The sequence below is a fragment of the Cyprinus carpio genome, chromosome A11 (assembly GCF_018340385.1).
Source record: "Cyprinus carpio isolate SPL01 chromosome A11, ASM1834038v1, whole genome shotgun sequence".
Lineage (NCBI taxonomy): Eukaryota > Metazoa > Chordata > Actinopteri > Cypriniformes > Cyprinidae > Cyprinus > Cyprinus carpio.
This window is the reverse complement of record NC_056582.1, coordinates 14,205,115-14,229,001: the sequence shown is the minus strand read 5'-3', so window position 1 is coordinate 14,229,001 and position 23,887 is coordinate 14,205,115. Positions and strand designations below refer to the sequence as shown.

The window sequence follows — 23,887 nt, the reverse complement described above, 5'->3', positions numbered from 1 at the left end:
AATGAAATGAATAAAGAAATACAGCAACCAAGACTTCTTGTCCATGACGCTAAAGTACGGCACCAGCACATGACGTGTCGTTGACTGTATTTATACATACCAAAAAAAAAGTACTGTGTGACCATGAATGTGCCAAAGAACAAAAACAAGTAAAATGAGAGAGGAAAAGAGAAACAGCGAAAGAGTGAGATTAGTCATGGGAGGCTGCTTTGGTTGGTATTAAACACAACGTTGGCATTCCTTCCACTTATCACTCAAAGGCGTCGGGATTGTTTAAATAGCAGAACAATGTGTGGTTGTCAAGCACCATGGCAATGGTTTTCTTATTGTAACATTCCATAATAAGATGCTTGTGGGTAGGGAGTGTGGCTGCTACCAAAAAGGCTGAACAAAATGCAAACCTAAAATATCTATGCATCACAAAATAAATGTCTTTACAAAAGTTAAGATAATTCTGCATTTTTCTTTGGCAAGATTATTTAGATCTTTAGAAAAAACCTAATTCCAAATGCACATTATGACAATTCACAGATGACACAGTTCAAGCAAACATTTTATTACAGTCATGAAGAAAAAGGAGGCCAGCAAAACTACAAAGCGAGTTAAAATCCTGTTGAGGCGCTTAATTTGATAATTTAATTTGGCAGTGAGGAAAATAAGGTTAACTAGTCAGGGAGGATCAGTTTGTCCCAGGCCGTCTGGTGTCTAATAGTCCAAGCACAGGCAAGAGATTAGTTTGATAATTTGATTTGGAAGTTTTGTAAATAAGGTTATACTCAGAATTAGTGCTCTGCATTTAACCCATCCGAAGTGCACACACACAGAGCAGTGAACACACACACACACTGTGAACACACACCCGGAGCAGGGGGGCAGCCATTTTTTTTTATGCTGCGGCGCCCGGGGAGCAGTTGGGGGTTCGATGCCTTGCTCAAGGGCACCTAAGTCGTGGTATTGAAGTGCCCTTGAGCAAGGCACTTGCTCAAGGGCACCTAAGTCGTGGTATTGAAGTGCCGTTTGGTGTCTAATAGTCCAAGCACAGGCAAGAGATTGCATTGGACTTTCCAACAGTATCGGAAAACACATCAAGACAATGTGTCCAAAACGCTTCCCCAACTAAAGAGGAAAACTGAGATAATGGGCTATTTCCATTGTACGGCCAGGAAGAGGAAATGTGGCCTATAGCAAAAACCTGAAACATGACTCAGAGTTGACAATCATCTTCTCAACAGATGTGAAAGACTAAGCAACACAAACATACACTCATATACACTGCCATTCAAAAGTAATGCTCTTGATTTCTGTTACATTAAAAATGTCTTTACTGTCCCTTTTGATCAATTGAATGCATCCTTGCAGATCCATGCTTTTGAATAGTAGTGTACATGTATTAGAAATAACATTCTTTCTACTTCTCTTGTATTAATTCAACAAAAGGATTCATTTGACTCAGACTTTGTTCAATGAAGTAAACCTGAGGTCTTCTGAGGTCTGGAGGACTCAGCTGTTTGTGGACAGCTGAACACCTCTCATTACTGAGCCAGTGAGTCTAGCTTCTTCACATACCGCACACGTGACCAGCCCATCCTCTCCTTCCACACCCTGCTCTCAAAAGAAGTGAGAACAACTTAAGAAGATAATTCCAATTATTAAGAGCAAAAAAAAAGTAAAAAAAAAAAACAAAAAAACAAAAAAAACAAAAAGTAAAAAAAAAAAACAAAAAAACAAAAAAAACAAAAACAAAACCCTTGATAGAAAAAAAATTAAGACATATTTGCAATATGTAGTATCTCTCAATATATATACACATACACACACATACACATATATATATTTTGCAATAATCCCAATATTAAAAGACCACTAATAGGTTGGGAATTGCTAGGGGTGTTACAACATCAATATATAATATTTTATGTTTCACACCAAGCTATACACTCAGCTCTCTGTAACCCCCGGAAAAGGCAGTCAAAGTGGGGCTGGCTCAGCATATGGACAATGAGATGGCTCTGGAATCTCAGCACTAATCTACATCTGTTGATATGAAATTAGATAGCAAAAGAATTGCTCTGGTTACAGCCGTGAAAACGCCTCTTCTCTCACAAACAGTCAACATACTGAACAGAGCATAAGGCCCACAAGAGTGTGGCCAGAATATTTGGAAATTAGTTTCAAATACTTTTCTTCATTAGAGTTAATTTCAGTTATGGTTGAGAGTCACATTTCTGGTCAACTAAATGAATATACAGAATCATAATGGTAAAAAAAAAATATAAAAAAATTATAAGTTCAGCAAACACTGCTAAATCAAAAGTGTCGTTCTGGTTTAGAGAAACACTAGCCTTGCACCAGGCTTTCTGAGTCTCTTTGTGTTTAAAGTGGAGCCAGCGGATCAAGGCAGCAGTCTGTTCTCAATGTATTTTAAGCAACACTAAAGGCACGACTAAAATAAATCAAAAGACAGTTGAAATTGCTCTACTTTCATAGACGATCTGTGTTAGGCCACTAATCTAGTTCTCAGAGTAAAGGACTGAGGTAAGACACAAAACGTGTGTCACATGGACTGCAAAAGATTTAATACAGCCTGAGTAGCTTTGGTTTGTCTTTAATGACTTCCTTTACTACTCAATGTTTATGACCATTTAAAGGTAAAAGCATGAGAATGGCCAAATGATTTCTGAAATCTGAGATGTAGCGATACTCCCTTAAGATATTAATGGTGACCTTTCCACTCCAAACATGAGCAATAACCTATAAAAGACTAAATAACACATTTGAAATGTCTTTTGCAATCTGAGCTCTTCATTAAATCCCAGACATTCGTTACATCAAATAAACCCTGTGAGCACGACACAAGTGAAAGTATGAGCACATAACTGGCATAAAAAGTGTTCTAACCAAGCCGTTACACAGCAGTATTCATCCTCTTCTGAGAAATCCCCATAAATACCAATATCATAAAGACTAATGTTATCTACGCTATGGCACGCAACACTGTCACAATTATTTCCATCTCTGAGTCATTTCACTCTGAAAAGCATGCAATCAAAAGGCATCTGTCTTTAACTCTAAATATCAATCCATACTATTCAGATCGGTTTGAACTCCTTCAAAGACCAGTCTGTTAAATCATTTGTCCACAAAGAGAAGATTGCATTAGGCTGGGTGTTAATTTAATGTCTTAGATCCCACTCCAATTCATGCTATGGGAAACCCTAACACCTGGTCTTCAAAGATTTGCGTGATTAACTAAAACCCTTGTCTTCCTACAGCAGCCACTCGTACTGGGGTCTGCCTGCAGGACAAAAGAATTTTGTGACCCCTTCACAACTTCCCCAGGTCATCCCTGGGTTATGTTACACCATTGCATCACACAGCAAAAGAAGCACAGAGGTGTCCTCTAATCTCCAATCTTCTCGCCATGGTAACCTACTAAACTGCTAAATGCTAGATAACACAGACATTGTTGAATAAACCCTTGTGATCTGTTCCTTCCTGTTTCTCCACACTTAACTTTTACAGAAACACCCCCATCCCATCCAGCCATCCATCAATTAAACAGGATCACACTGTATGTGTGTGATGGTGTGTTAGTGTTTGTTTACAGGGATTGGTTAGCATGTTTACAGAGTTCTTTCTGATTAGCGTCAAGCTCTGCTTGCCTGTACTATGACTGCGTCCTGGATGGGCAGTGTGATGACTACCAGATTTAGTACTTTGTTCATCAATCAGGGGATGCTGCTTGTACCACACACACACCATGATAACACAGATGGTGCTGTTTGGATCATTGTCAGGCTGATATTTTATGACCACTCCCTAGCTTTTTTTTTTTTTAGATGGACAAACAACGGAAATCGTTACTGGAGACTCCTTCCCATTGAGGCATGAAACAATAACAAAGAACGTGTCACAGCAAATCAGTAATAATTATAGAGCAATTCAGCACAATTAGGCTACCTTGCTTTATTCTGGCGTGTGCAAACACAGACAGTCGGAGCCAAAATAGCCTCTTCCTATAGGTGGAATACACTTAAACAAGACGTTTTTCATAGAATCTCATTTGAAACCTTCACTAGCCAGAACTAAACACCTGTATTGAGATTTCTGCAATTTAGCTACTGCTAGGTGATACAGCTATATCTAAACACTTTTCAGCAGAGAAAACATCATTTCAGTCAAACTTCCACTATAACCAAATGTATTTAATGTGATAATTAAAAACAGTAAAAGTTTGGATATAAATAAACTAGAGATCCAAAGTTTTGACCAAATAACATCATTTCAACAATACAACAATAAACAGTAGCCTAATTTTATGTTGCCTGAAAAAACACAAATATTCTAGTGTTCAAAAGTTTGGGGTCTGTAAGATTTACAAAAATGTTTTTGAAACAAGTCTCACCAAGGCTGTATTTGATCAAAAATACAGCAAAAACAGTAATATCATTCCAATTTAAAATAACTCTTTTCTATTTTAATGCATATTAAAATATAATTTATTTCTGTGATTGCAAAGTTGAATTTTCAGCAGCCATTACTCATAGTCTCAAATGTCACATGATCCTTCAGAAATCATCCTAATATGCAGATTTGTTATTTGAGGATTTGTTTATAATTAAAATTTTTAATTAATTTTTTTAAAACATTTGTCCTGCTTATTATATCTGTGGAAACGGTGACATATTTTTTTATGAATATTTGAGGAATTGTTCAAAAGAGTTCATTTGAAATACCTTTTCGTCCTTGCTGATTAGTACTAATTTCTTTCAAAAGAAAAAAAAATCTATTGAACAATAGTATATATCATGAATATTCAATGCATCTCCCAGCCCTACACACAACCCACAAAACTTATTTGAAAACAACTAAGATATTATCATACTGCTAAATTAGGCACAATGCACTCATAAAGCTATAGTTATGGTCTCTGAATCTCTCACACACAGCTATCCATTGTTTTGGGAACATCATATGACCTTTTAAAAAGATATGTTTGTGGTCTCTGAATCTCTCATGCTTTGTTGCCCTTCTAGGTTTACCTAAAGGTCAAACATTTGTTGCACTACTAGTTTTACAAAAAGGTTAAAAATGTTGGGCCTCCCAGAAACAGCAGTCATGCGTGTCTAAAGTGAAGAAAGATGACAGTTCTTCATAGCACTCTCCACTCACCAAGCAGCTTGTACCATAAGCAGCCACAATATTTCAAAACCCTCTAAAGCTACAGTGGGATCCCACCAGTGTTAATTTCATTAATTAAAACTGATGAAAAATGTTGAAGAGCTTTTTTCCCATGACTAAAAGGAGACAATGGCGATTATAAGGTCAATAAATGATAACTGTGACTATATCAGCATGCAATATCGTTGACGATAAAAGACAAGACTAAAATCAAAACTATACCAAAATCTTTTTATTTTCATCTTTTTATTTTAATATTGTGAAAAATAAGTTATGTGAAGTTTGTAGGTTTAAGTTTGGGGTGTTAAATGAAAGAGTCATTCAGCCTGTCTGTGTTCTGTCATGAGATCTTGACTATTTTGTATGCGACTGCGTTTGCTGAATAAATGCACTTACTCAAACGCTGTTGTTTTAATTGAGAAACATTATTGCAATTTGGAATTACTAGTGGAATTTCGCTGTTTTAATATTTTTAGTTTGTTTTTACCAGTTTTCATAATGTAGACAGAGAGAGTGCATATCTAAGTCTTTGATATTATATTAAATATATTAAATAGCCTAAAATAAATCAATACACTGATGAGGTAAAATAAACTATGTGTGTGTCCACGTTCTATTGATTTGTGCTTATTGGTGAAAGTGCAATACCTGAAATGTAAAAATAAACTTCTCAGATGACAACAATCACTGCGATTATATTTTTGAGCAAAAATATATATTTTTTATTATTTTAACTATTATACAGCATGACGAAAATTACTAAAAATTTGACTAAAATGCTCAGACATTTAAATCGACTAAAACTTTACTAAACAAAAACAGAACATGGTTGACTAAATAGGATAATAATAAAAATCTCATTTGACACAGAACTAAGACTAAGACTAATAAAAAGACTAAGACTTAGACTAAATTAAAAACGGCTGAGAAAATTAACACTAGATCCTGCAGTTAAGATAATGGACATTAAAGGGGAAATCGGATGCCTATTTTCCACAAGTTAGTATGATTCTTTAGGGTCTTCATGAAATGTCTGTAACATTCTTTGGTTAAAATTCTTCAACGATCATATAAAATAACACCCTTTTTACCTTGTTAAAAACAGTTCTATTCACAGCGACCCGTTTCAGTGAGTGTCTCTTTAAATGATAATGAGCTACTGCTCACTGAGCCCCTCTCTTTCTTTAGGGTGAGTCGACATGTGAATATATCCGTATATGGCTTGGAGGTGGCTATCTTATTCAAATAGCTAGCTATCTACATCGAAACCGGCTGCAAATCGTAACAGCTCGCTGGATGACACCATTTCAGACTCAGACAGCTCATAACGAACTGGCTCTGTGTGACACGCCAGAAGCCTAAATACAAAAAAAGTGAAAATTTCATCCAATGTCCCCTTAAACTCTTTTTCCATGGGTGGATTTGAAAGAAAAAGGGCCCTGCTAAACTTTTCACTGAAATGGAAAGAACCACTGTATACACTGGATAATGTAAACCATGGGCCTTTAAGAGCGCTTTTCTTTGCAGGAAAAAGGGAAAGTCCTGTCACATTTGAACCACAATGGTTTGGAGATTGATTTAGTAAAGAATAAATGGCCAAAGGATTGTAGTTGGGTAAAGCAAATGGCACTGAAATAACAGAAACACAGCCCAGTGCCAGGTGAAATAGAGCTGGCATGACTGGAATCTGGTTATGAAGGTGGTTTGATGGGTCTGGGAAGAAACAAGCTAACTCTCATAAAACACTCCATAATATGGGTTATGTGGAAATATAGACTTTTCACATTTGGCTGCAATTTATCTAAATGACTACCTTACGAATACATGATAAACACAAGGACTGCAGCAACAAAAGCTAAAGGAATATTCTGGGTTCAGTACAAGTTAAGCTTTATCGAAAGCAATTGTGGCATAATGTTGATTACTGCACGAATAAATTTCCACTTTTGCCAGTTAAGGCCAGTTATTTCTGAGGAACCATAACAACTAGTCTCAAAATAACATGCAGAGAAAGCCCAGAGGCCTACCTGAGTGTGTCTTTGCTGCTGTCTATGCTGTGGATGTCTGGTTTCTGTCTGTTGTCCATTTCTTGTTGTTTAGGCTCTTTGCCGGCACATTCTGGCTCTTTAGTGTAGGGCTCCATGGGTGGTAGAGGGGTGTGTCTATCTTGACTCCCTGTGGACTGATTCCCATGTTGCCGTTCCCTAGTACCCCCATCAGCCTTGCGCTCAGATGCATTACTGCGTTTCATGGCCTGGAGCTGAGACAGAGGGACAATATCTGCACCCTGAGGTCTGTGCCACACAGTCATGCGGCCAGCAGAGTTGTAGTAGTAAAACCTGCCACTCTGGGGGTCAAAAAGCTCCCACCACTGGTTTCCATCAGCCTGGCGGATGGGCACATCAGTGGGCGGGTCCCAGCCACACTCTCCCGTCGCCAGATTTACGTACATGCGCTCTTGCGAACGAGGCTCAAGGATTTCCACCCAATCAGCGCTGAGGAGAGAGAGAGCATTATCACCATTTAAATCATATTTCATTTTAGTACTTTTTGTCATAATATTGACCCTGATTGTTTTCCAAACAAAATATAGTATATATGAATCCTAGTAAATCAAATCAACAAAATGGCACAGCTGTACTGTTATAAATTACAGACCAGGCTTCATGGTCAATCTCTTAATTGTAATCTGATGGATGTGTTATCAAGGGAATTAGGCCAAAGCCACAGAGAGATTCGCCATGTGTGAGAGTGCATGCTCAGAAATGCTGGGTCAGCACACCCATAATCCTATCTGTAGATTCAGCAGAGGAAACAAAGTTGTGAGCTGGAAAGCATTCAAGAAATTTTACTTCACACATCTTGGTCATTTTCAATCTGGGACCTACTTTAAGCAAGAGTGCCGTCAAAGTTGGTGTTCGGCAGAGATGAGGGCTGTTTGAAAGTCTTTTTTCCACTAAAAATTTGATGCGCATCGTCTCAGTTTATTACATCAACATAACAAAAGATTTGATCGCAAAACAAGCAGGAAAAAATGGCATTACATGCAAATATTTAAGTCATTACATGTAAATGTATATATTATTATTAATAGTTTTAGTCACAAATGCGATTGTTTTAGGCACAGTCTGGAGCCATGTCAACATTTAATGTGACGTGACATGACATTTGCTCAGCTTCCACACCACAAGTGTGCTCCTTCTCTCCTGCCACGTGCCCTCTATACCACTGGTCGGCTAGGGAACAGTGGGCTTGTGTTGTCACGTCCATATGTCCATTTGTTCCCTGGGCTTCAACCCAAGCTGTGGCTCAGGATCAGAAATAGTCAGCCCACCTGTTCAAAGGTGCTTGAAATGTAACACAAAGCAATCCAACTCTCTTTATCGCTCTGGTTTTTACATTTGAAAAAACAACAAGTACCAAATCTGTTAATATATCATTATCATATCCTGCAGCAAAACAAACGTAGATATACAGAGGCCATGAGAGACTATGATATAGCTGGTGCCAGCCAAGTAAGCTGGGAAATACAAACCAAAGCAACAAACCTGAGTGAGTCTCAACAGAGACATGCTGAGATACCATCTGTCTCAAATATAACAATCATTTCATTATACCGTCATTAACACCATTAAATATGAGTCTTGCCTTGAGAGAAACAGTCTGACATGTGGAAATGCACTGGATTTGTGTTGATGCATTAATCCGAAGGGTGTGTGCACAAAATAATTTATGGGTTAAGTTGGCAATGCTACTGATCACGGAGAATCCTGTCCTGCAGAGTCTATTCTGCACAAACTATTTCTTGCTACCAGACAGGGGTTGGCGATATGGAAAAAATATCACAACACGATTCACAATTTTATCACGATTCTTTATCATATTGGTTTTACTATTTTGCAAGTTGACTGAGCATAACAGCCAAGCTAATTTCCCTATTATAAAGACAAAGCCTTTCAAGGTAACAAAATAAAATAAAAAGGCAGATATTTAGGCCAAAGTGGGCGAAGATAAAAATCTTTGTCATTATTTAATCTTTGTTATTAAAAAATAAGAACAAAGATACACATTACAACTACACATAATATATAAATAAAACAAACAGTGCTTTATTTTCAGGTACAATAGGTGTATTTAGCAGGAGCATTCAAAAAACTGAATGAACAAATATAAAAATAAAACTATATAGACTGATTCCTAATGCAACTGTTATAAACATCATCAGTCAAGAATAGTATTTAGCAGGAGCATTCAAAAAACTGAATTATCGTTAAAGTGATAGTTCACCCAAAAATAAAAAATCAGTCATCTGTCTGTCAATTCTGTCACAGTTTTTTATTTGTATACCATTTACTCACTCAAAAGTTGTTTTAAACCTGAAGGAGTTTATTTCTTCTCCTGAACATAAATGCTATTTTAAAGAATGTGGAAAACCAAACATAGTATTCCATAGTATTCTTTTCCTAATTTAATGTGGACCAGCAACTGTTTGGTTACCCACATACTTCAGAATATCTGTGTTCAGCACAAGAAAGAAATTAATACAGGTGTGGGACAACATGTGAATGAGTAAATAATGACAGAATTAAAATTTTAGGGTGACCTATCCCTTTAATGACAGTCAGTTGCATGTTTTGTACTGTCCCTTTAAGACCTGCACACATCTAATATACAGGCACGCATCTGTTTTTCTCTCAACTGTTTACTTTCATTTTAGAAATTATAATATGAGTGCATGTGTTAGTTTTTTTCTGTAATGTTTAGTTGTTTTTGTTGTTTTTTAGTTTGTTTTATTTGGGTGTACGCAGCGGTCAGAAAAAGCACACGTCAGACCAGCGTGCGAATGAAACATTTAACCGGCAAGGCTTTAAAGCATATGCAAATAACATACTTATGTGACTGCGAATAAGTGCAGTGTCCGGTGAGAGTAACTCTACCACTAAGTTAACACTGATGTGAATGCATGTGGCATTGTACAATTCCAGTATACTGAGATGGAGGCATCAGAACTGCAACTGATGCACTGTAGCAAGATACTATGATATTTCTTCAAAAGACATTTTTATAGTCCACGATCAAAAATCGTCATATCGCACACCCCTACTACCAGATCAAGAGCTTTATGGGTGGGAGCCCATAAATTGAAGAACAGTTAAACTGAAGGCCTTTGTGTGCTGAACTCCACCCACCTTTTTCTCACTCATTCGTACCGTCTCAAGAGAGACATTAGGTTTCTGCAAAAGAATCCTCATAACTAAATTCCTCCTCATCAAGCTCAAATGTTTGCCATTATATTATCAAGAAAACAAATTTGCGTACATGTGAAAAAATAAAAAGGAAAGAATGTGAAAAGTTGCATAAGAAAGCATTAGGGTTGACTGCCAAGACCTCTGTAAAAATCAAACAGACAGGCATGTGGTTGAGTGGTCTCACTGGTTTTTTTGACATGCATAGAGAAAAACTAAATCCTTTAATAAAAATAAACTTAATTAATAATAGAAATAATTAATTATTATGTTAAATTATACAAAATCATTTTGTGCAACAAATAAGCAGGTATCCCGTTACTTTCCAGTCTGCAATTAATTAATCAAATAAAAAAAAAAAAAGTACTCTTAACAACACCAAAAATATACAACAAACAAGAGAGTGTGGTTCTTAAGCCTAGTTCTGTATGGACAAATATTTTTTGAAAGTGTCTAATTATATGTCAAATAATTTCCTAATACATAAAACAATTAAATTATTTTTCAAATTTCTGAAGGCTAAAAATCTGCACCAATGTTTAAAAATAGCTGTAAAATGGCTGGTCTCCAAGCACTGAAAAACAACATTATGGACTAAATCCATTGTTCTAAAACGAGGCCAAATTCTATTTTTATTCAGTGCTTTTTCAAGGAGTGCAATTTTGAAATTCCCAACCATGACCACTCTTAAAGTATGAAAATAATGCAACAAATTTAACAACAATTCCCTGTGCCAAAGTCTTTTAGCTGCCATTTACTCATAAAGTTGAACGCCAGGCCAAACAATAACATGCTATTCTGAGTTTGACACTTGACAAGCATTGGCCACGCCAAGCCAAAGTGTTTAAAAAACAACCTGTCTTTAACTTAACCTTTTTAGAACTCTAGCTAGCTGAAAATGCTAAACACCAACACTTTATCTCCAAATAAACGGTTCCTGTAAAGGATTATTTTAAAAAAAGAACACCCTTACAATAACAGTTGAAAGGAGGTTGAGGTGACGTAATGCCATCCAGTATGGTGGAATGAGATGCAAATTGTGTGACAGGTGGAGTTACGTAACTACATGAGTCAAGGTGTGGTTAAAAATATTTTTGTTTGATATACTAAATCTTACAAATTGTTTTAACCTTAAATCAGAGTTCACTTCTTAAACTATTTCAAACATATGGCCTACAACTAATTTATCTTATTATATTTAGCATATTTGTTGCATTTGAGTACAGAAAACATGCTGTTACTCTCAAACACACACACATAAGCAAACAATAGGCGTAGTTCCACAAACAGAACACACATGGAAGGACACTGCCCTGCCCTGCCCTTGATATAGTGATGAGCGTGCACACGTTCATTCAAACAAAAAACAAACTGCTGCACCTGTCAGAGCAATTCTGTGGTTCTGTGAGGTAACATAACTCATTCCAGTGATACTAGGAAAAGTTGGACGCACGACCTGTACTCATTCATATTTGAATGACAAAAGGTGGATGAAAATGGATGGATACTATTCTTCTATCCCTTCTGTTACATGCAAATGCTTCATTTATCGCATGCTACTGAACACAGGGTTTAGTTCCTGGGCTGTGTGGTTGATATACTGCAGTGAATGAAGGCGCAGGCTGGGTTATCGCATGCTACTGAACACAGGGTTTAGTTCCTGGGCTGTGTGGTTTTTTTAATTAAGTGATTGGAGAGTATGCTTTTAGTTTACTTTTTTATGTACTTCTCAGAAATGGGCTTTATGTACTTATCAGAAATATACTAAAAATGACATTTAAGTATACTTGACTTATACTTACAAAAAGTCTAAATATACTTGAACTTTACTTAAGTATACTTAATAAAATAAACTTGAAGTATACTACTTTTTGGTAAGGGTTGGCTCATGTTTAAGAACATTTTATGTTTACATTAGTATAGTTAATGTTGTAGAGCTGCTCCCGTCTGTTTCACTTTTATTCTGCCTGGCTGTACAGACCTGTACTGGCTTCATTTATCTCTGGGGGTAACCAGTCAGGACTGATATAGCTGGCGTTTTGTTGACAGATTGGTTACAGGAATGGTTCTGATAAATGGCTAAAAGCCAGTAAAAGAAGAGATTAATAATGTTAAATAGACATGGTTAGATCATACAGAACAGGACAGGCTACATAAGCAACTTAGGTATGGTCAGAGTCTTCTACACAAAAACAAATGTGAGAGAAAAAACACAAATCACTTGTTTGTGTTTGTTTATATTAAAAGTGATTTAAAACTACTATGGGTAAGAGGACAATCAATTTTTTTGTTTTTGTTTATTTTGTAGTTTATTTAGGTTTGTTTGAATGAAAATCGGTTTTCTTTTTAACATCCACCGACGCTCCACTCAGGGCTCCCGTAGTTCCGATTGGGCTCAACCCTCCCCCCGCGCGTTTGTCGAGACATGCTGCCGAGCAGAGTATGTTTCTCCGGAGTGCGGAGTAGAGCGATGTGATTTTGACTGGAGCGAGGAGCGGAGTTTTTAAAAGTCGGAGCGTCGTGGTTTTCACTCGCTCCAGCACCGCTCCATCACGAGTACAATTCATGCCAACACCCCGTAATATAACTGCATATTTAGCAAAAATTCACGTTAAACATATTTAGCTATAGCTTGAAACAGATGGATCTCTCAAATCAGAAGATTATAATGACAGCAATAACCGAGCGGGAAGTTACATGCTAGTTCTCAAGGAGTTTGTCTGTTCCTTTTACTGAATATTTTCGGCTTAAAGCATGATTTAAATAGATACAGCACATTCACACACAATCGCTTTCGCAATAATGCATTCAAACAAATGTAATCTTACAGTACTTCATCTGTGTCTGATTTTGAATGATTTTGAAATCTGTAAGAAATGCATCGATCTGTAGATAAAGTAACTGACGAAAATGAACTGCTATTTTCCATCACAAACAAAATTTGCACAGCAGAAAGCAGCAATTATACCTTTTAATGCTGACAATGTTATTAGTTTGGCATGTGGTAGGAAAAAAAAAAGTTTGCACACAATAGCCTAATGCCCTTTGAAACTCTACTGTTATTTTACTTTTCATTTTAATATAGGCTATGTTATTAACATAACATTTCAAACATACTGAAATACTTTAGCCACGGAGCGAAGGCGGAGCGGTGTTTCTGGTATCAGTGAGCGCGGAGTGATTATTAAATGCTCGGAGCGCGGAGGGAAATAGTTGCCGCTCCACTCCACTCACATACTCTGCTGCCGAGTGAGAGAGATGTTTTGCCCTACAAAATGAACAAGACCGCAGCAGCACAAGCACAGCATATCCGCCAAAAAGCAACCTGCAGCAATGCTCGTTGTGCGGCTCACCAACAACAAACTCTTGCATCCGGTGTAGTGTCTGCTCTATTTACAAATAATTTATATAAGAAAAAAAATGACTCACTGTAGTTGCCAGTTTTAATCTTAACAGCTCTCTTAACGCCGAGTGGATGGTTAGATGCATGATGGGCTAGTATTAAATTAAAAAAAAATAATAATAATAATAAAGGTCTTTCCAGCATTAAGGTAATAACATGACTGCTTTTTTTTTTTTTTTGTAAATCATCTTCTTAGTTATAAATTTGACTGGTAAATAATAAATAAAGAATTATATTAAAACTTGTTTTGATCAATTTCTTTGTCATTTGAATATTATAGGGGGGCAAAAAAATCGATCCGTAAATCGGATTTTTGTGTGAAAAAAATCGGGGATTTTTTTTTAGGCCATATCGCCCAGCCCTAAAAAACTACTGGCGCTGGGCATTCAATAGGATAAAACATAAGAAATATACAGTCATCAAAACCAGACCCTAAGCATTATATTATGGTGGTCTTTTATGTGCTGTCAATTTAAGCTAGAGCTAAAAACTACAACAAAAACAATCCTATGACAGCTGTCTGTAAAGCTGCATACTGATATTTTAAAATAAGAAATGGCATGTATTTAAATGATTTATATGACATATTTAACGTTTTATTTAATTCCAAATTAAAATATTTCATAAAACGGTCTGTTGTCGGAGTGGATTTCGATTACAATTAATGATGCATTGATGCATCACAATGTTGTCATACATCCTGTACATCTATTAGGGGTGGGAATCTTCAGGCACTTCACGATCCGATCCGATTCCGATTCTGGGAGTCACGATCTGATTCCAAAACGATTCTTGATCTACATTTTTTCCCCAATTAATTCTTCTGCTGTGCAAATACATCTTTACAACTTTACATCTTAAACAAAGCTGCAGTTATATTCTTTTTGTTTATAGTTGGAATCTCTGTATGTCAGTACTGCCATCTTAAAAATAGGGGTGTGAATCTTCACTGGTTTCACAATTCAATTCAATTACGTTTAAGTTGTTTTGTGCTGTTTAATTTTTATTATATATTAATCGCATCCAAAATAAAAGTTTTTGTTTACATACTATATGTATGTGTACTGTGTATATTTATTATGTGTATATATAGATACACATACAGTATATATTTTGAAAATATTTACATGTATATACATTTATATATTTATATTCTTATATTTTATATTATATATAAATATATTTAATATATAAACATAACATAATTTTCGTAAATGTATACATGCATGTGTTTGTAATTATATATACATAATAAATATACACAGCATACACGCATATATTATGTAAACAAAAACTTTTATTTTGGATGTGATTAATCGTGATTAATCATTTGACAGCACTATCATTATCATTATCAACTCAATATCACGATGAGTCACATTCTCAGTTTTCAATATTACTGCACATGGCTACATTTTCATATAAATTTTATATAATTTTTTTTGTGCAAAATTAACTGAATTTTTTTATTATATGAGTACAGCAGGCTATTTTTTTTTAAAACAATTACTTATTTAAAATAAGTTTTCTTTAAGTGTCCGAAAGTCTACAGACAATGCACAGACCTATTTCGATATCAGATGTTTTGTCCTGTTCTGAAAACATAACTGACTGTGTGTACATCAATTTCGTATAAAAGTATTTGAAAATGCAAGTGCATTTAACTGCAGCCGCAATTGAGCTTCAGGACATCAAACACAAAGCGCACGTGAAAGTCTGTCAGTGTGCGAGTTTTGTGCATCTAATAGTACTGCATTCCAAACGGCATAAATGAAAGCATATCTAAAGTAAAACACGTGGAAATCATGTGGCTAATGTCTCTTGCCTTTCCTGTAACGATCATAGCTAAAGCAGAAAGTACTCAAGTGTTGCGGTTCAGTGAAGGAGGGCATCAAACCATCTAGCCAAATTGTACTACATCAGTATCATATACATGACAATACGTGAGAATTCCACCCATTACTAATGGATAATGGGCACATGACAATGGAGAGCATTGTTAGCTCAACCATCAGCCTCTATTCATTTGGAACAACCCCCTTTACAATTAAAGCTCTCACGGCACTAGTGGCCAATCAGAATGTGAGTTGTGCCTTAGCGGGGGTGTGTGCCTTTGGGTAAGGATAAGGGGTCTGAGATGCTACAACTCCCTTTCCGGGAATTCTCTGTATATAAAGCAAGAAAAGTTGACCTCATTGGGATGATGCACTGCCTGTATGTGCTATATGGCTTTTTTTGTCCGCACTGCTGCTGAAATACTCCCTGTCTCAGTGGACAGTGCTGCCGGAAACTTCTACTCCAGGCAGGAAGTCTGTAACTGCGAAACAACAACTGTTTTAGCAAAACAAAACAATAAATCCTCTTTCTAGAGGGGACAAATCTGACAAGCCCACTGTTTGCAGGCATGCACACACAACGCCAAAGGCCTTATTCAGGACAAACGAGCACATTGACAGCAACAGTGAGACATGAATGGACATGTGTGAGGGGGTAAGACACACTGAAGTTAGCAGCATAGATGCGCGCTCAAATACAGAGTCAATACCAGCTGTCAACGTCAGTATTAATACTACTTTCGAATGAACATCTAATTCTGAAATACAGAGACAACTGTAAAGATTCAGTAAGATAAAAAGAGATTAACTGTTCCCTGAGCTGACCATTCCTGCTGTACATGATGACTTTATCATAACATGTCCGGTAAGTGTCATATGGACAAGTTAAACTCTACCATCTACTCTAAGTGTTTAAAAGTATCAAATTCAACGCATCAAATTTCCTCTCAGTGTCGACGGCCATGCTGGGTTACTGGGTGGGAGGAGGGTCAGAGGTCACCTAACCACCTCAAAGGACAATGTTGTCAAAGCGAGCTCCTAGGAGATGGGAATGGCAGCCCTGAATGCCCAACTGATTGAGTTGTTAACGTTTGTTAGCACGGAGGTCCAAGTAAGGACAAGAAAAAAAATAATCCTTTCTGCCTACAGGCCTGAAGTTTTGCAGAGTAGCACACTAATGGTGCAAATTCAAATGTTAAGGTGGGGTCATCAGATGTATTTTAAGTGCCCCATCCTGAACAAACACAGGCGATGAGATATAAAAAAGCTAATTATTACCAATAAAACAATTCTAACAACACTAATATAATAATAATAAAACTGTTTCAAAAGACTGATCAAATAATGCAGGCATTAAATAATCTCCAACTGTTATTTGCTGGCCAATAAATGTTGGCAAGTAAAGCAGGCAACATGCAGATGAGCTAGTGTTGAATGAAATAATGAAAAGGTCTATCCATTCTTGTCCTCCCACATCAAAATCCACCAATTTATTTGTTAAGGGCAGTTTTCACTTCTAAATGATCTGCGCATATTTCTCTCCTGATGCAGACAAGATGGTTTTCACTGGAGAAAGCAATATTATAGATGTTTAGAAGTCCTAATTATGTCACAACATTTGTTTATTACAAACACAGCTTTTCGCTTCACACAAAGTTATCTGATGGACTGTAGTCATGTGGATTACTTGTAGATTATTGTGATGCTTTTTATCAGCTGTCTGAACTCTGAATCTGAAGACACCTTTTTCACTGCAAGAGGATCCATTGGTGAACAAGTGATGCAAGTCTAAATTTCTCAAAATTTGTTCTGATAAAGAAATTAAAAAAAAGTAGTAACAGATCTTTTTCTATGTATTGTGACGTGAGTAAAATAGATTATCAAAATAATGGGGACATGAAAAAGAGGAGGGTGGGGATGTGGTTCTATGCATTGGTTGTTAATTGGAGGCAACCACTGGTTGTTAATCTGAATGTGAATTTGTGAGAATGTCAGAAAGAGGCAGGGTTTTAGTGGACTAAATGATTGGAGAAGTCTTGCATATGTCACCAGAGAAAACAAATTTTCATAGGAAGGTTGAGTGATTTCATTGATTAAGAATTACGAGCAAAAATATTAAGCTTTTTAAAAAATTAAACAAGCATAAATTAACCATTCACAGTAAGATCCATTTGGAAAACAGATAGGAATTTCCACTAAATTTAAGGTCACTATTCTCAAAAACATTTTTGTGCACATCCTTTCAAAGTTGCACCTTCAAAATTGACGCAGTATTGATGTCTTTGCCAGAACAATAAAAACGAACTGTGCAATAGATGACAGCTGAAATTCACTGTATTATTTTAAAAACCACAAAACTATCTGTGATGCACTGATTCACAGTATATCAGCAATACAAAAGAACAGCATCCTTATCTGACTACATCTGACTAAAAAACAAACAAAACTGGAATAGAAAAGCAAAGCATTGGCCCATGCAGCACACCCTGCAGGCAGAGCGCTGGAGACAGGCCATTGGGTGCTTTTCACATTGAGCATGTTTACATGCATGTTCTTAAGCCGATTATGCTTAATAAGCAGAAAACGCATTTGGTGATGTAAATGCGTTAACCCGTTTTCTTTTACCGGAGTTAGGTCATAAACGGCATAAGCATAAACCGGTAGCAACAGGTAGTTTTTTGCCTCTTACTCCAATTTCGCACGGCATGTTAATGCAATAACCCACTTTCTGTCAGCTTATTGAAGTGTGCATGTGTGATAGGTGACAGGAACGCATCGTTAGTGCAGATGTAAGTGCCAAGCAAACGTCTTGCAGTAAAGAAAGAAGGAAATATATTACAAAAGCAGACTTTTTCATGACTCAGAAAATGATAAAAATGTGTTCTCATCTCGTGCAGCAGAAGTAGAAGTGGTTCAGTCATAATGCTGCATTTTTAACTGCATGAGAGGATAATATGCTATGAGTAAGTTTCCCGACATGTTGCAAGTTGACATGTTGCAAGCTTAATTTAACATCACAACTGACAAATGTATGGAATACTCTGAGTCAGATATGCAAATGATTATATTTTGATGTCACCACAGGGAAATAACCTGATTTATAAATGAAGTCATGAAAAAAAAACACAGCTTACTTGCGTTGTCAGATTACTGATGTGCATGTAAATGGGGAAAACTGTTTTTTTTAATAAGCTGATATTTTGGAGTTATAGGTCTTGTTAAACCACTGGTGCTAAACTGCTTTCACAATGCTACGTCCATCCTTTGTCTGCACACTATTGTGTACCAGACATGCAAACAGGGGAAAAACATCCTATTGTGAGATCCCATTCCAGTGCTGGGGGTAACGCATTACAAGTAACGTGAGTTACATAATCAGATTCATTTTTTTAAGTAACTAGTAAAGTAACGCACTACTTTTTAATTTACAAGGAAATAACTTTAAAAAGTAACGCCAGTTACTTCATTTTCCCATTTATTGACTGACAAGTCTCCTGTCCCCATATTGGGAGAAATCAGAATTACAGAGGCGTTGTGTGCGCTGTGTGAACATGATGTTACTGTAGTTCTAGATTAAATGTGTATGTGCATTAATCCATCCCACTCGCAAAAAAAAAAAAGATTTAGTATTCATCAAAATGAATTAAAACAGTGAAATTCAAACTCAGAATATGACGCAAACCTGCAATAATTAAATATGTTAAATAACACAAATGTATCTAATCCCATTTTATTAACCTGCACCCCAATTATGGGACTCACAGCTGAAAATGACCTACCTAACTTAAAATTGTAATAGATCCTGACACAATTTGGTGTTTTTTGAAAGAAGACCCTTTGGGCTTTACTGTCCATCATCCAGAGTTGATAATGCTCAAAAAGATAAAAAGTTATAGACACTGAAGTACCTTGAAAAAAAATGTACCACACTGAATTTTTTTTTTTTTTTTTTTTTCATATAAAAATAGATGAAATCAGTTCTGGAGCAATCCAGAAAAGTAATGGGTTGAAAGTCACGTCTCATGAGTTTCTATTTCAAATCTGAAGAAGATACCATCAAAAATGAGATTCCTGCAACCATTTTTCTGAGACTATGTCTAGTCCCCCACCCCAAAATGTAAATATTTACCAAAACAATATTTACCAAATGTATTGAAGGGTTCTACAAACTATTTTAGTCATTAAACATACCACTGCATACTTTTTCAATTATAAAACAATAGACAGAATCTTAGACATCATATAAGTGATTTATTTGAGCACTAGAAAAATACAATAAGAATAATGAGTAATAATATAAAAAAAAAAAAGGAATTAACTATGTATGCCAATTATAGTACATCCGGAGATTGCTAGACATACAGCATTTACACTGATAGACACTCAACAGTTGGTAATCACATGCTGATGGCCTTAATACAGATGGTAATCATACAGATGCGCCATATATTTAATAATCACACTCTATTCATATAGAACACATTCACACTGATAGCGGTCTATCACATGCTGATTATCAGTCATAGAGATGGTAATCATGCAGATACAGCCACATTCCCCACAAAACACACACACACATATATAAGAAATGTTGAAGAAGAAAAAAAAAGTAAGAATTATTTGTGCAAAAAGCCGATCGCTAAGTTACACCCCATCAGATGACGTGCGTCACAGCGAGAGCGCAAAAATTCATATATTGTTTATGCATGTTTTGATGTGTACTGCTTACACAAATGTAGCAAATACATTCCTTATAAACTTTCCATTGAAAAACAACAATCTGTCATCGATGCTTAAGGCTTAGACCTTTATAATGATATATAGTTTGTATTGATGAATTTTGTCCCGTTTCATTTAATCTATTCGTAAACACCGACACATGCAAACAAAGAGAGTTCAGTGCATCTGCGTCCAGGTGCGGGTTAACAGGTTTAACCAATGTCTTTGCTGCTGACCTTTGATGATCCAGTTCAACAATACTAATAAGCAAAAAATGACTTTAGATAACAATTGTGCTTCATTGTTTTTTTTTAATTGCTGAAGAGTGTTGAACCCTTTTTCTCTTGTGTTCTACAGACGTGAATTTACTTTTCCTTCAGCCTGAGGTTTATTTATTACACTTTTTGGTGTTAAAGGGCTTTTACATTTGCTATAAATAGAACTTATATTATATATATTATATTTATATTAAAAACAATCAAGCCCTGCTCATATTTAAAAAGTAACGCGAAAGTAACGCAAAAGTAATGTAAGGCATAACTTTGCATAAAAAGTAACTAAGTAACGTAATTAGTTACTTTTTTAGGGAGTTACTTCCCCAACACCGTCCCATTCTGGATCAAAGATAAACCTCAGCTTGTCAAAACATACATTTACACTCACTAGCTGGAATTGAAAAACTGGAACAGACCACAGAAGTGCCCATTAACTCCTATCAACAGTCTCTAATCATATTAGAGTTCCTTCAGAGTAGTTCAAAAATACAATGCCATCTGAAGCATTTTAAACAAACTTCAAACTTCAGCCGTATAGAGACACTGCAATGTTAAAAGCATCAAGTGTCCAATGTCATGCCCCTCTTCAGCTTCTGAACAGGGAACTTGGAAAGAGAAACAGAGAGCTAACAATACTATGGCTGATCAAAGCTTAGTGTGTGTTACATCAAACAGCTGAAGTCTTTCAGCCACCTCTTTTCATCTATTTACACTTCAGCATCTGTGTCATAATCAAGCTCAGGGTGGAAAAAGAGGTTAGGCTACATTTTAATTGAATGAATTTAATTAATTCGTACATCTGTAACCCTGCACTAAGCCGTTGCTCTGTGTTTTTCTGACAGTGCAACAACAGCAAATGCAGCATGTGTCCCCAGCTCAGATTATGTGACTTCAGTGCTTCTAACCACAGTAAAGGTTTTGTGGGACATCAAAGAGGGTTCTGATGGTTTCCTGTAACCATCAGCCGATATTAAGCAGCTTTGAATACAACACTTGTGAATTAGACGAGATTCACTATACAACTATCTCATACAACACTGATTTTTGAGTACTGGGACAAAATTATAAAAACATATAATCTACATAAGAAGGAATTATTTTGATTAACATGCTCGGGGGTGTGTGGGTTCAACTTCCTGAATCTTCCATTTTTTCACAAAATGTGCAGGTCAACACCATCAGATTGGAAAGAATGAGCCATTATGCCATTTTATATATATATATATATATATATATATATATATATATATATATATATATATATATATATATATTTATATATATATATATATAGACAAATCCCACACGTAAATATGACTGAATTTTAAGCACTATTAATTGTCACAGATATTAATAAAATAACCATATTTTTCACACTATTTTTGTATCAAAGGGAGGAGCCATCTGGTGTCATGTGCCACTGACAATGAAGGAGATTATCTAAAAATACCTTCATAAAAAATTGCAAATATCATGGTTGTGACAGAAAAATAAGCACAATTAACTTATTATTTAATAAAAAAAAAAACAGGTGTCACCAGAGACAGTATGTATTACTGGACTCAAAGCATAGGACTGTCTTAAATTAGGAAAATTTTCTAATGATCCTTTTTTTCTCTCCATATTTCGTATGATGGTCTGTAAATATCATTGCTCACCAGAGCCTGTGCGATGTTATTGAACTCAAAGCAAGTGAAATATGAAAAGACTTTAATACTGCCTAAATTGTTTAAATATCTGACATGTTGACCAAAAGTAAGCACATAGCTGTGATACCTTAAAAGTTTAAAAATCTGCCATGGTCTGATTAAATCAAAAACGGAAAAGTTTCTATTTTAAAACTATTGACAGGTCAAGCTGTGAAACCTGTTTGGTTGAACGTCTGAAGATCGGTGAACAGCGCTGTAGTTTATCCGTTTCTAGTATCAGATGAGATCAGTCTGAGATTACAGTAAGAGGAATACTAGTCCGAACAAACAACGATCGGCGGGTTCCTGTGAGCGAGCTGTTTATAGTGAAGTCAATTCAAATCAGATACATATGGTCGAAACAGTTGACCTCCAGCAGTGATGTGATTTAATAAAACGACTGAACAATCGACAGCAGCAAACAGAGCAAAATATCACACAAGACTGGACCCTCGTGAGTCGTGAGAAAATCATCACTTCATTCACACAATCTCCATATTTTCCTTCTTACTGACCTATTAAAGATTTCTAAAGCAAATTAAGAATTTGTAGTTTCCTGTTAAGTAATAATTAATTTACAGAGCTCAAACTAACTTTAGTTGAGCGGCTAACGTCGAAGAGACACCGCGCTAACCCCTCGTGTCAAAACGTGCTACATTTTCAACAAAAAAACATTAAAATTTACCTTGTCCCGGCCATTCTCCTCACATTGTACGGTTAGACCACAAAAAGTATAAAAGGACAGGGTAAAGACGGTAAAACTTTATCCCCTAGGTCTGTCGGACGTCCTGCGCGAGGGCTTCGTGATGTGTTCAGAATCCTGAATGCTCGGCTCGCGCTCGTGCTCGTGCTGCTGAGCGTGTCTGGTCGTGGGCAACTCTCTCTCTTTCTCTTTCTCACCACCCCCTACACACACAGACAAGCCACTCCGGTTTGCTCCACATTAAGCACATGTGACGCCCAAAAAGTTTAGTAAAACAAACACCATGTTTTGGTGGTGGACTCTACTACAGGACAGGTGCAAGTTCAGGTGGAGTTGGATTCATATGTTTGATTGCCTGAAGGGATTTATAATGAGTTTTTCAGTAAGCGCCACCCGCTGGCGAACTAGGCAACATGTGGTAAACGAGGAGCAAAAGCTTAAATATCCCCAGTAATGTTATATACTGCTAAAAATACACCATATATGTGTGATGGTTTAGGTTTAAGTTGTCTGTCTTGCAATCCCTGCCTGGCCAAGCTGGTTTTGGGATAAACCAACTTAGACCAGTTGGTTTTGTTTTTGTTTGGTAGCAGGGTAAAATAATCCATAAACATGGCTATCCACCTATAATCCACTTAAATAGAGACCTGCACCCACAGAAATCTTGTTATAAGTAAAAATAAGTCAGAAAATTCACAAAACTGCTGAAAATAGCTGGACCACAGCCAGGCCAACCAGGCAGAGAGACCAATACAAAGTAGTTTTAGACTGGTTTTAGTTGTTATTGTTTTCCTAATTTCTGTTTAAGTTGTTGTTTTTACGTTTTTATATTATTTC

General features: G+C 36.3%; 1 protein-coding gene across 2 annotated transcripts in view; it reads right to left on the bottom strand.

The window, feature by feature from the left end:
- eif3s6ip (eukaryotic translation initiation factor 3, subunit 6 interacting protein) overlaps nt 1-23,386 on the bottom strand; it is a 35,654-nt gene extending 12,268 nt beyond the window's left edge. Inside the window, exons 1-2 of one of the 2 annotated variants that reach the window (XM_042766386.1) lie at nt 23,033-23,382; nt 7,209-7,676 (exon numbers count right to left, since the gene is read on the bottom strand). In XM_042766386.1, coding sequence (XP_042622320.1) covers nt 7,209-7,676; nt 23,033-23,046 — 482 coding nt within the window. In that variant the 5' untranslated portion in view covers nt 23,047-23,382. Of the gene's footprint in view, nt 1-7,208; nt 7,677-23,032 lie in introns of both variants that reach the window. The other variant, XM_042766387.1, reaches the window with a different exon arrangement.
- Between the last annotated feature and the right edge of the window lie 501 nt (nt 23,387-23,887).